At 44.6% G+C, this 11,526-nt stretch overlaps 1 protein-coding gene across 1 annotated transcript; it reads right to left on the bottom strand.

Moving 5' to 3' along the window:
* Nucleotides 1-4,464: 4,464 nt before the first annotated feature.
* Nucleotides 4,465-4,944, bottom strand: LOC138095782 (developmental pluripotency-associated protein 3-like). The gene has a single exon (XM_068991678.1). It carries the CDS (start codon nt 4,942-4,944, stop codon nt 4,465-4,467), a length of 480 nt encoding a protein of 159 aa, XP_068847779.1.
* Between the last annotated feature and the right edge of the window lie 6,582 nt (nt 4,945-11,526).

The following is an 11,526-nucleotide window of genomic DNA, read 5'->3' as shown; positions in this document are numbered from 1 at the left end:
TGTTGAAATAGTTTCTAAGTTTTGCTAAAAGGATACGTCTGGGGGACTTCCCTGGTGGTCCGGTGGCTAAGACTCTGTGCTCCCAAAGCAGGGGTCCCGAGTTCAACCCCTGGTCAGGGAACCAAATCCCATATGCTACAAATAAGGTTTCACATGCTGCAATAAGAAGATCCTGCATGCCACAACTTAGATCAAAGATCCCATATGCTGCAACTAAGATATGATGTAGTCAAATAAATTGATTAATTTTTTAAAAAGGAGTGAATTTTTTTTTTTTTTTTGCCTGAGCTGCATGGCTTATGGGATTGAGCCTACCTAGTTCACTACCAGGGATCAAACCCAGGCAGGCCCCTGGCAAGGGAAGCTGAAATGATCTGATGCTTCCTCACTCACCTTCCTGGTGGTTGATGCTGCCTGTCACCTAGAACCTCCCCTGGGGACTGTGGCTAGAGCGTCTACAGGTGGTCCTTCCATGCGGCTGCTTGGGCTTCCCCCCATCATGGCTGCCAAGTCCCAGTGGAGAGGAAGAGTGAGTGAGAACACACGCAGAAGCTGTGTCTCCTTTATGACCTAGCCGTGGGAGTCATCCAGCGTCACTTCCCTCTCATTCCTTCCGTCAAGGCAATCACAAAACTGCCCAGTGGAGGGAAAGAGACTCCGCATCTCGATGGGAAAGATCAAGCTTCCACAGGGAAGAACATGTGGAACTGGAAACATTACTGCAGCTATTTTGGGGAAATATCTGCCACACTTTTTACAGAGCATTACCTTGGAGTTCTGCCTACAAGCAGTGCCATGGAGGTGGAGTCTTAGGGTTTGGGATATTGGAGGAAAAAAATTCGTATTTTATCAACAGGGAAATAGGATTCAGCAACAAAACCCCAGAACCACGAACATACCCAGTCTGACGAGTCAGCGTTCCTGGGTACTGTTTTCTGAGCATCTGCTTGGGCATTTTACTTGCTGACGTTCACTTTATGACTCACTTTCCCTGCTGTCGAAGCCTGGGGGGACTAGCTCCTAGCCGTTCTACAGCCGCCACCTCTTGTGATCTAATTCTTTTTTAAATTTCTAAACATATTTATTTATTTGGCTGCACCTGGTCTTCTTTGTGGTAGGTGTGATCTAGTTCCCTGACCAGGGATCAGACTCGGGCCCCCTGCATTAGGAGCTGAGTCTTAACTGCCGGACCTCCAGGGAAGTCCCATCTTGTGATTTGATCTTATCTCAGCTCTCCCCTTCCCTGACTCTGACTCTTAATAACATGTGCTTATAAAGATCAGCTGGCATTCCTGGAACACTGCCAGGAGCAGAAAATCCCTCCAAACTCGAGCCAAGCCAACCTGGAACCAGACGATGGATTAAATAGGACGAGTCCTCAGTGCTATGCACGGGCTCTATGCCGAGTGCAATTCCTGCTCTTTCTGGAACATCAGGACAGCTCCATTAGGTGGGCTCCATTATTTTCCTGCTGATCAGTGGTTACGATCCATGGTTCTACAGCCAGCCTGCTTGGATTCAAATTTTTCCTCCATCACTTGCCAGCTGTGTGAGCTTGGGCATGTTGCTTAACTTCTCCGTGACTGAGTCATTTCTGTAAAATGCTTTTAGTTTGAAAAAAGAAAAACCCTGAAGTAGATCAGACTATTGTTTCCAAGTCTTCACTCCCCTGCCAGTCAAGGGGCTCCATTCTGGAGGGTGAACGGGCATAGCTCAGACAGGCATGGTCACTACATGTCCACACGCAGACATGTCCGTGAGCCTTTTAATGTCACACACATAGGTGTCATGTAACAGGCTGCCATTAACACACAAGTCAGTAGCAACACATGGATTCTGACAAATGCACGTGCTAGCACATACTGTGATTGAGATCTATGTCTTGGCCTTGTTGTTTAGTCGCTAAGTTGTGTCCTACAACTCTTTTCCCACCCCATGGACGGCAGCCCACCAGGCTCCTCTATCCATGAGATTTCCCAGGCAAGAATGTTGGATTGAAAAAAAAAAAAGAATGTTGGAGTGGGTTGCCATTTCCTTCTCCAGGGGATCTCCCCAACCCTGGGATGGAAACCGGGTCTCTTGCGTTGGCAGGCGGATTCTTTACAGCTGAGCCACCAGGGAAGCCCGTCTTGGCCTTAGGCATACCTTAATGTTAGCCTGCTTGTTGCTGTTGGCACGAGGATGTGTGTTGATGCATACACAGATAAGTGACGCGTGTAGGTATCTGGGTTCTGTAACAACACCTGTCATCCATAAGACACGTGAAACTCACATGTATGACTATAAGCACATGCATCTAAAAATCTCTTGCATCACATGGTTCTCTGCAAAGACTCTGATGTGTATGTTGGTGTAAACGTGGGAAACCACCCCGCCGCGGGGGTGATAGTGACTCAAGTCCCCCTGCGCGAGGGCTCTGCGCTTTGGCACGCCCTTCAGTGAAACCTCTCGTTAGACTCTGGAGGCCAGGACGCCCCTCCCCAGTTCTCGAAGCCCCCCTGCTCCCTGGTACATCCCTCCTTTGCAGTTCAGTGAGCAAGTCTCAGCACTTGCAGCCATCCTGGGAGATGTGTGTAAATCTGTAAGTCTTCTGACATTTTGGTGGCCAGGGAATCCAGATTGTTGCGATGCACCGTGCAGCCTAGACCAGAAGGGGGTTTCCTGGGTTCCTGCTCGAATGGGGTGCAAGAAGAATCTCTTAACGACCATCTTAGGCTACAGAGGCTCCCATTTTTACCTATAGCCAGCAAGAATTTTGCATATATATTAAAATCTATCAACAACCTCAGATATGTAGATGATGCCATTCTAATGGCAGAAAGTGAAAAGGACCCGAAGAGCCTCTTGATGAGGGTGAAAGAGGAAAGTGAAAAAGCTGACTTAAAACTCAACATTCTGAAAACAAAGATCATGACATCCTGTCCCATCACTTCACGGCAAATAGAAGGGGGAAAGTGGAAAGAATGACAAGTTTTCTCTTCTTGGGCTCCCAAATCACTGTGGACAGTGACTGCAGTTGTGAAATTAAAAGATGCTTGCTCCTTGGAAGGAAAGCAGTGACAAACCTAGACAGTATATTAAAAAGCAGAGGCTTCGTTTTGCGGACAATGGTTTGTACAGTCAAAGGTATGGTTTTTCCAATAGTCATGTACATACGTGAGAGTTGGACCTTTATTTTTGGGGGCTCCCAAATGTCTGCAGATGGTGACTGCAGCCATGAAATTAAGATGCTTGATCCTTGGAAGAAAAGTTATGACCAACCTAGACAGCATATTAAAAAGCATAGTCAAAGCTATGGTTTTTCCAGTAGTCATGTATGGATGTGAGAGTTGGACTATAAAGAAAGCTGAGCGCCAAAGAATTGATGCTTTTGAACTGTGGTGCTAGAGAAGACTCTTGAGAGTCCCTTGGACTGCAAGGAGATCCAACCAGTCCATCCTAAAGGAAATCAGTCCTGAATATTCATTGGAAGGACTGATCCTGAAGTTGAAACTCCAATACTTTGGCCACCTGATGCGAAGAACTGACTCATTTGAAAAGACCCTGCTCCTGGGAAAGATTGAAGGCAGGAGGAGAAGGGTCAGCAGAGGATGAGATGGAGTTTGAGTAAACTCCGAGAGTTGGTGATGGACAAGAAGGCCTGGAGTGCTACAGCCCATGGGGTCACAAAGAGTCGGACACAACTGAGCGACTGAACTGAATTGAATATGCTCATCATATTAGAGAATCATAGCACTGACATTCCCTGTCTTTAGGGTATTTGAGTGTTAGACAAATTAGCCAGTCGCTCTGTTTTTTCTTCTCTCTTAATAGATATATGAATGTTTTCATTTAGCCCTTATTTCAAAATGTTGTCTATCAAGAAAGATAGACATTTGACTGGATTTTGTCTTATTCACTTTATTTTTTTTGGGGGGGGTAAGTAGTATTCATTTAATACATAGCTAGCAAAAACAAGTCTAAGATGAGAACAAGGATTTATCTTAAAGTTACTCAAATAAGTCTCAAGTTTTATTACGACCTTCTATAAACACATCTATTTGCTACTAAAAACTGAAACAGCACATCAAAAATTTTTATTACTGTTTAACACACTAATAATGGTCTGGCCAAGCCAGCCAATGTTATCTTCACATTCCTTCCCAAGTTAATTTGTTTCAAATTCTTGATATTGAGTTTCAACTTCAGGTTTAAGAAACAGGGAATACCTGAGACTTAACTAGTACTTCATGGTGTCAGATCCAAGTGGAACTAGTGTAGTGTATTCAAATCATTTCAAATCTAAGCTACATATAGATTCCTCATAAGTTAACTGTATTAAGGTAGAAAAGAGATGCAAGTAAAAAAGACAAACTTACAACATACATTATCAAAATATTGGTACAGTCTTTCCCAAGCTGCTTCATAATGATCCTAAAAATTACCAGCAAGAAAACAGTACAAGAAAAAGGTTTATGACTCATTCTATTCCATGGCATAATTACTGTATGTTGTGTTGTAATAATTCTCATAAGTATCATCAGAAGGATTTCTCTTAAACTGGCAATAACTACAGGTACACTGGAATCTTCGCACTCTTGATCGAATCCCAGTGTCCTCCTGCTGCTGTAGTTCTCTTTGAGAGTCAGAACGAGGAACTCCTTTGGCATAGCGAAGTCTGAGAGATTCAATCAACTTTTGCATCCTGTATCTCCGCTCACTCAACAGCGTTCTTACTCCTCTCCGCCTATTGGGTGTTTTCTCACTAGGTAACTGCCCAGTCGGTTGAGATGGGTATTCTGGTAGATACGGCAACTTGATACTTGGGTTGAGAGTCAAGTTACTGAGGTTTGTTGCTAACATTTCAGAGAGTTGAGTGGAAACCTGCATTGCCTGGGAACCATCACTGATGGATGTTTTCAGAGAGTCTAGGGTCCAGGTTGGGTTATCTTCTGATGAATCCATCGGAAGTCTAGTCACAGCTTGAAGCGCCTCCTAGATCTTTGGGTGCCAGTGGAAGGCAATGCTGTAGGCTCAAACTGCTCCAAAGAAGCCTGGAAGAACTATAGAGCTAAGAAAGAGAGGGAAAAAACCCAGCTCTTATTCACTTTAAATCTAAACTTATTAGTCATCAAAAGCAGGGACATCCAGCCCTGTAATGTCTGAGAACGTCGACCTAGTGGATCACTTCCTATTTATCATAAATTACAGACTCACCATCAGTCGTCCACAATTCTGAGATCCAAAGAGCTCTGAAAAGGAGAGCGTGCCATCGAGTCCACTTGACGGCAAAGGCTGACCCCACACGGGCCACTTTGGTGATCTATATTTATCCCACTGTGGTGTAAACAGCCCACATTTCACTGCGGGAATATTGATCTGTTTGCTTCCAGGACTCACTCTGAACCCAGGTGGGCTGACCTCATACATGTCACGTATACAAACCACCTTTCTAAAAATCAAACACCTCCTTCATTCTTAAATACACATGCTTAGTAAAGGACTGTCGAGCTTATTTTTCTTTGGGTTCTTCTCTAAACTACAGATAATATCTTGCCATCTTTTCTAAATTAATTTTATTTTTGGTTGCGCTGGGGTCTTTGTTTCTGGGTGGGCTTTCCCTAGTTGCGGAGCACAGGTTCTAGGTGGACGGGTTTCGGTAGCTGCAGCATGTGGGCGCAGGAGCTTCAGCTCACAGGCTCTAGAGCTTGGGCTTTGTAGTTGTGGTGCATGGGCTTAAATGCTCCACGACACGTGGGATCTTCCTGCACCAGGGATTGAACCTGAATCCCTGGCATTGGCGGGTAGCTTCTTATCCAGTGCACCACCAGGGAAGTCCTACCATAATTTTTAGAGATTATAGGTACAGATGAGTTAGTCTGTGCATGAATTTCATTTCCTGGTAACAAAAGGAATATATTTTAAAATCTATTATTTTTAAAGGGGGTACTGGATTGAATAGATTTTATATCTATTATTACAGTCAATTGAAATGATTATATCACTAAGCCAGTGATTCCCAAAGCATGGTCTGCAGACCCCTGGGAGTCTCTGAGCTCCTTTCATGAGCTCTGTAGGATCAAAACTACTTGCATCAGAATACTAAGATGTTATTGGTGTTACTCTTTTAAAAATTTATTTGGCTGTGCCAGGTCTTAGCAGCATGTAGGAGTCTAGTTGCCTGACCAGAGTTCAAACCCAGGTCCCCTGTATTGGGAGTGTGGAGCACTAGCCACTGGGTCACCAGGGAAGTCCCCTGGCCTTATGCCTCTTCCCGCTATAAGGTAAAGTTTTCCAGAGGCTGTGTGATACTTGATTATGTCATTGCTCTGATATTAACATGCAGTGTATTTATTATCACTGCTACTTTCCAATCAATCAATAAATCTTTAATCAGTTATCGGTTTAGGGGCTTCCCTAGTCATCCAGTGACTGGGACTCCATGATCCCAGTGCAGTACAGGGGGCCCGGGTTCAACTCCTGGTTGGGGAACTAGATGCCACTTGCCACAGCTGAGACCCAGTACAGCCAAATAAATAAGAATTTTTAAGAATGTTCAGTTTAGATTCATATACGGTAAATTGGAAGACCTGTGCTTTAGTGTGGTGGTGCCAGCTCTTACTGGCTCGGGAGAGTGAATTGTTTAATTTCTGATCATATGTGCCAATTGTTAAATCTTTGGTAGCATGAAGTGGGTCATGGTTTGGAGGATTTACACCACAGAGACATTATATCACGGATTTTTTTTCAGAGAGCTGGATAAACATCACACCATATTGTATATTACCCACACCAACACAGACTCTTCAGGATCCTGGAGATTTCCCAGGCAAGCCAGTGGTTAATATCCCCATGCTCCCAAAGCAGGGGAGCACCCATTTGATCCCTGGTCAGGGAACTAAAATCCTGCATATTTCCCAGTGTGGCTAAAAGAAAGAAATAAAGAGATGTTATAAAAATGATTCTTCTTTCCTCGATAATTTTTAAGAATATGGAGGCATTCTGAGACCAAATCATATCAGAACCAGTCCTCTATCTAAACGAAAAAGCAATCAAGCCCTAATCTAAGCCTGACACGCCCCCTGGTGGATGTCATGATATACACACCCCAAACATACACATCTAAAAAGTGCGTGTGTGTGTGTGTGTGTGTGTGTGTGTGTGTGTGTGCGCGTCTGCTTGGTTGTGAAACAGCAATGTACAGGTAAAGATTACACTGGTTATGTATTTTAACACTTTCCGTTTACTTTTATAACTTTATTTATTACTTCTGGATGTCCTGGGTCTTCCTTGCGGTGTGCATGTTTCTCGCTGCTGTGCCGTCTCTTGTCGCAGAGCACGCGCTGAGGGGGCACGGGTTTCAGTGCTTGCAGCTCGTGAGCTTAGTCGTTTCAGCTCCCAGGCTCAGTTGTGGCCCACGGGCTTAGTTGCCCAGTGGCATGTGGGATCTTCCTGGACCAGGGATCCCACTCACAGTCCCTGCATTGGCAGGCAGATTCTTAACCACTGGACCACCAGCGAAATTCAGTCTTCACTCTTACAGGCCAATTATTTTGTAGAACAGCCCTCGATTTGGGGTTGTCTGATGTTTGCTCATCATTCGCTCTAGGATATGTATCTCTGGTAGGAACACTACAGAAGGGATTCAGTTTTCTTACTGCGTCCTTTCCTGGGACACGTGATTCTGATTTGTATCATTATCCATGAAATTAACTTTGATTACTTTTAATGATTTGAGCCTGTCAATATCTCTTGTTTTTGTATTGTTTAGTCGCTAAGTTATGTCTGACTCTTTTGTGACCCCATGGGCTGTAGCCCACCAGGCTCCTCTGTCCATGGGATTTCCCAGGGAAGAATACTGGAGTGGGTTGTCACTTCCTTCTCCAGGGGATCTTCCTGACCTGGGGATGGAACCTGTGTCTTCTGCATTGACAGGCGGATTCTTTTCTGCTGAGCCCAGGGAAGCCCACCCGGGAAGAACACTTGTGTATAATAGAGGCACTTTTCCCCCTGTGATCTGTGCTTCCACCAGGTGGCGCATAGCATTCCTTCAAGTTACAATGTCGACAGCCATTCATCGCCGGTTATTGCTTAGATCCATTCATCCACGAGTCACAAAAATAGTAATCATGTAATCCTGCCCTTTATTCCAGCCTTTTTTTATTTGGATTACTTCTATGAAGAAAAAAATTCTTTCTACACTAACTATGTCCTGAGGTCCAGGTCTTACGTGAAAGGCAAAATAAATACTTGATTTTTGGGGGGACCAATTCTCATAATACTGACCTGGTTCCCTGATCCTGTAACAGGAAGAGGGCTTGTCCTTTTCTTTCCTGTCCATGGAGGGGAAAAGTGTCAGAAGACAAAGTTCAACTGAGTTCATTTTAAAGATCTTATTGGTTTTATTCAAATACTCATGAGTTGGGTAGTATCCAGTTTAGCAGATGGAGAGGGGTACCAGGTGCTGTCATAAATCCTGTCTGTTCCCATAACAGGCACAAGTCCTTTACACCCCAAAGGCATAAAGGCTGTCAGTATAGATGTTAACCTTCATTCCTCCGCCCTTAAGGCAATTCGAGTGAAAGTCATTCATTCACCTTTCTGAACTCACTTAGCAGGACCTACTATGGGGCTTCCCTGGTGGCACAGTGGTAAAGAATCCACCAGCCAGTGTAGGAGACGCTGGTTCGATCCCTGGGTTGGGAAGATTCCCTGGTGAAGGAAATGGCAACCCACTCCAGTATTCTTGCCTGGAGAATCCCATGAACAGAGGAGCCTGACAGGCTACAGTCCATGGGGTCACAAAAGAGTCAGACATGACTGAGCAACTGAGCATAGCCTGCTGCTGCTGCTGCTGCTGCTGCTAGGTCGCTTTAGTCGAGTCCAACTCTGTGCGACCCCATAGACAGCAGCCCACCAGACTCCCCCGTCCCTGGGATTCTCCAAGCAAGAATACTGGAGTGGGTTGCCATTTCTTTCTCCAATGCATGAAAGTGAAAAGTGAAAGTGAAGTCGCTCAGTCGTGTCCAAGAGCACAGCATAGGGCTTACTATTCAAGAGGTTGTGTTGATTACGGGTAGGGTATCCTGCCTAGAAAATCCCATACTCTTCTTGGAGGTAAGAACCTTGGACATGAAAAAGTAAGATCAACTTGGAGAAGAGGGATTTCTGACAAATCTAATCTAGGACAAGATAATAATCTGATATTGGCGGCACCATTTGGGGATGTCCGATCAGGGGGTAAAAGAAGCAGGGCATCAGGGTTAAGGTTTTGACAGGGGTGTATGTGAGAGGCGGAGAGTAGGTCTGTACAGACACGAGGTTCTGTGTGTTCTCATTAAATGATCGGTCTTCACAGCCTGAGGGACTCAAAACCAAATTGTAGATGACATAGAAGTTTGGGAGTTGCACACACAGCACCTAAGGAGCATGTGCTCAAGGACAGGAATCCCTCCCTCAGAATCACTAATTCTGCTTGTAAAAATATGAACTGGTTGATATCACGAATTACTGCTGCTGCTGCTGCTGCTAAGTCGCTTCCATCCTGTCCGACTCTGTGCGACCCCATAGACGGCAGCTCACCAGGCTCCCCCGTCCCTGAGATTCTCCAGGCAAGAACACTGGAGTGGTGCTGGGGTCCAGCCCCGGTGGATCCAGGGTAATTCGAAGGGGAGACAGAGTAGGCGTCCTAGGAAAAAACATTTAATTATAGATATATAGAGAGATTAGAAACGGATAGTGTAGTAGGAAAATTAGTGGAGAAAAAGAGGCTGAATAACTTGGTTTACGTGGAATACCAATCACCACCTATGTAGGCCACAGGCGTCTTTCCGTTCTCTGGAAGGAGAGGAGGCACTGAGGCCTCCCTGGTCCGATCTTAGAAGCCCAGGCAAAATTAGCAGGCTTGGTGAGTACCCATGTACCAGATGGGAATTCAGCCAGAAAGATGGAGAGCAAGAAAGAAATGACATGGGGGAATCAGTCTTTCCAGAAACTGATCCCATTTCTTTATTTTTAGGTTTGCTTATATACCTTTTGTTATACATAGGGATGAATACAGAGTCATGCGGGGGTCAGCAGTCCTGACCTTTATCAAAATCAGGTGCTTCACATAAATATAAAAAAGGTCTTAGGGGTTTTACATCATCTTCTGGCCATGAGGCCTGCTGACATTTTATGATCCTTTCTTTCTTATTAAAAAAAAAAACTTATTTTCTCTAAGGGTGTTTTTTTCTTAAACCAGGCACCACCCTCCAAATAAAGTTGCATTCCTATAGGGTGAGGGTGTAGTGAGTTACAATCAAGAAAGGAATTTATTTAACCTAAGGTTAACATGATTAATCTTAAAGGTTAATACTTATTTCTCCTATATGCTAGTTACATTCATTATAAGGGCAGGGAATATGGAGATTTAGCAGCAAACATCAGCCCAACAAATGAAAACCCTTCACCAATGTTCCCCTTAAGATCTATTTAGTTGTAAGATAAAGTTACATTTTTACATAGCAAGGACACAGTGATTTATAACAAACTACAGTGATCTATTACAAAAGAGAAAATTCATTAACTCAAAAAGTCTAGTATTGCTAACATCAAAAACTATTATATTTCCTTTTCTATATTCCAAATACATTGATTAATATATTCCCAGGTGCCTAAGGATATGGAGGCCTGGCGGCAATCATTGACTCAACAATGAGAAAAAGCCCTATGCTAATTAAGACTTTCAAAATACTCCAAACTCTCTGTGCTGTTTATGGTTGAGAGGTAGTAAACAATCATGTGTATAGTGGCAGGAGTGTGGATAATCCTGTCACACAAGCTAGTCTGCCAGCAGAGAGGTTTGACCTGAGACACCCTTGTCACGCCCAGGAATTTTCATTGACTGGAGCTGCAAGATTACCTCTTCTCCGAGAGAACCGGTGGGGAACAGCCCCCCTAAAGTCAGAGGTGTAGGTGAGAGCATGAAACAGTAAAGTAGGCAGACTCTGGTTTTGGGGGTAGATGCTCAGGAAGAGGGGGTTTCCTGAGGCTCGACCCGCCTTTGCGTATGCCGAAGCCTCCTTCCTCATGACCTTTGCCATGGGCGGAGTTCCTCACGCTGGCTCCCGGCAGAGTGGGTTGCCATTTCCTTCTCCAATGCATGAAAGTGAAAAGCGAAAGTGAAGTCACTCAGTCGTGTCCGACTTCTAGCGACCCCATGGACTGCAGCCCACCAGGCTCCTCCATCCATGGGATTTTCCAGGCAAGAGTACTGGAGTGGGGTGCCACTGCGAGAAACACGACTATAATGAGGTATCACCTCACAGTGCTCAGAATGGCCATGATTTAGTCTAAAAATAATAAATCCTGGAGAGGGTGTGGAAAAAAGGGAGCCCTTCTACACTGTTGGTGGGAATGTAAGCTGGTGCAGCCGCTATGGAAAACAGCACGGAGGTTCCTCAGAAAATTAAAAATAGAACTACCATATGATCCAGCAATCCCATTCCCGGGCATATATATTCAGAGAAGACTACAATTCAAAAAGACGCATGCGCCCCTCTGATC

This window comes from Capricornis sumatraensis, chromosome 20, assembly GCF_032405125.1.
Source record: "Capricornis sumatraensis isolate serow.1 chromosome 20, serow.2, whole genome shotgun sequence".
Lineage (NCBI taxonomy): Eukaryota > Metazoa > Chordata > Mammalia > Artiodactyla > Bovidae > Capricornis > Capricornis sumatraensis.
The sequence above is the reverse complement of the archived record's forward strand: the minus strand, read 5'-3'. Positions and strand labels throughout refer to the sequence as shown.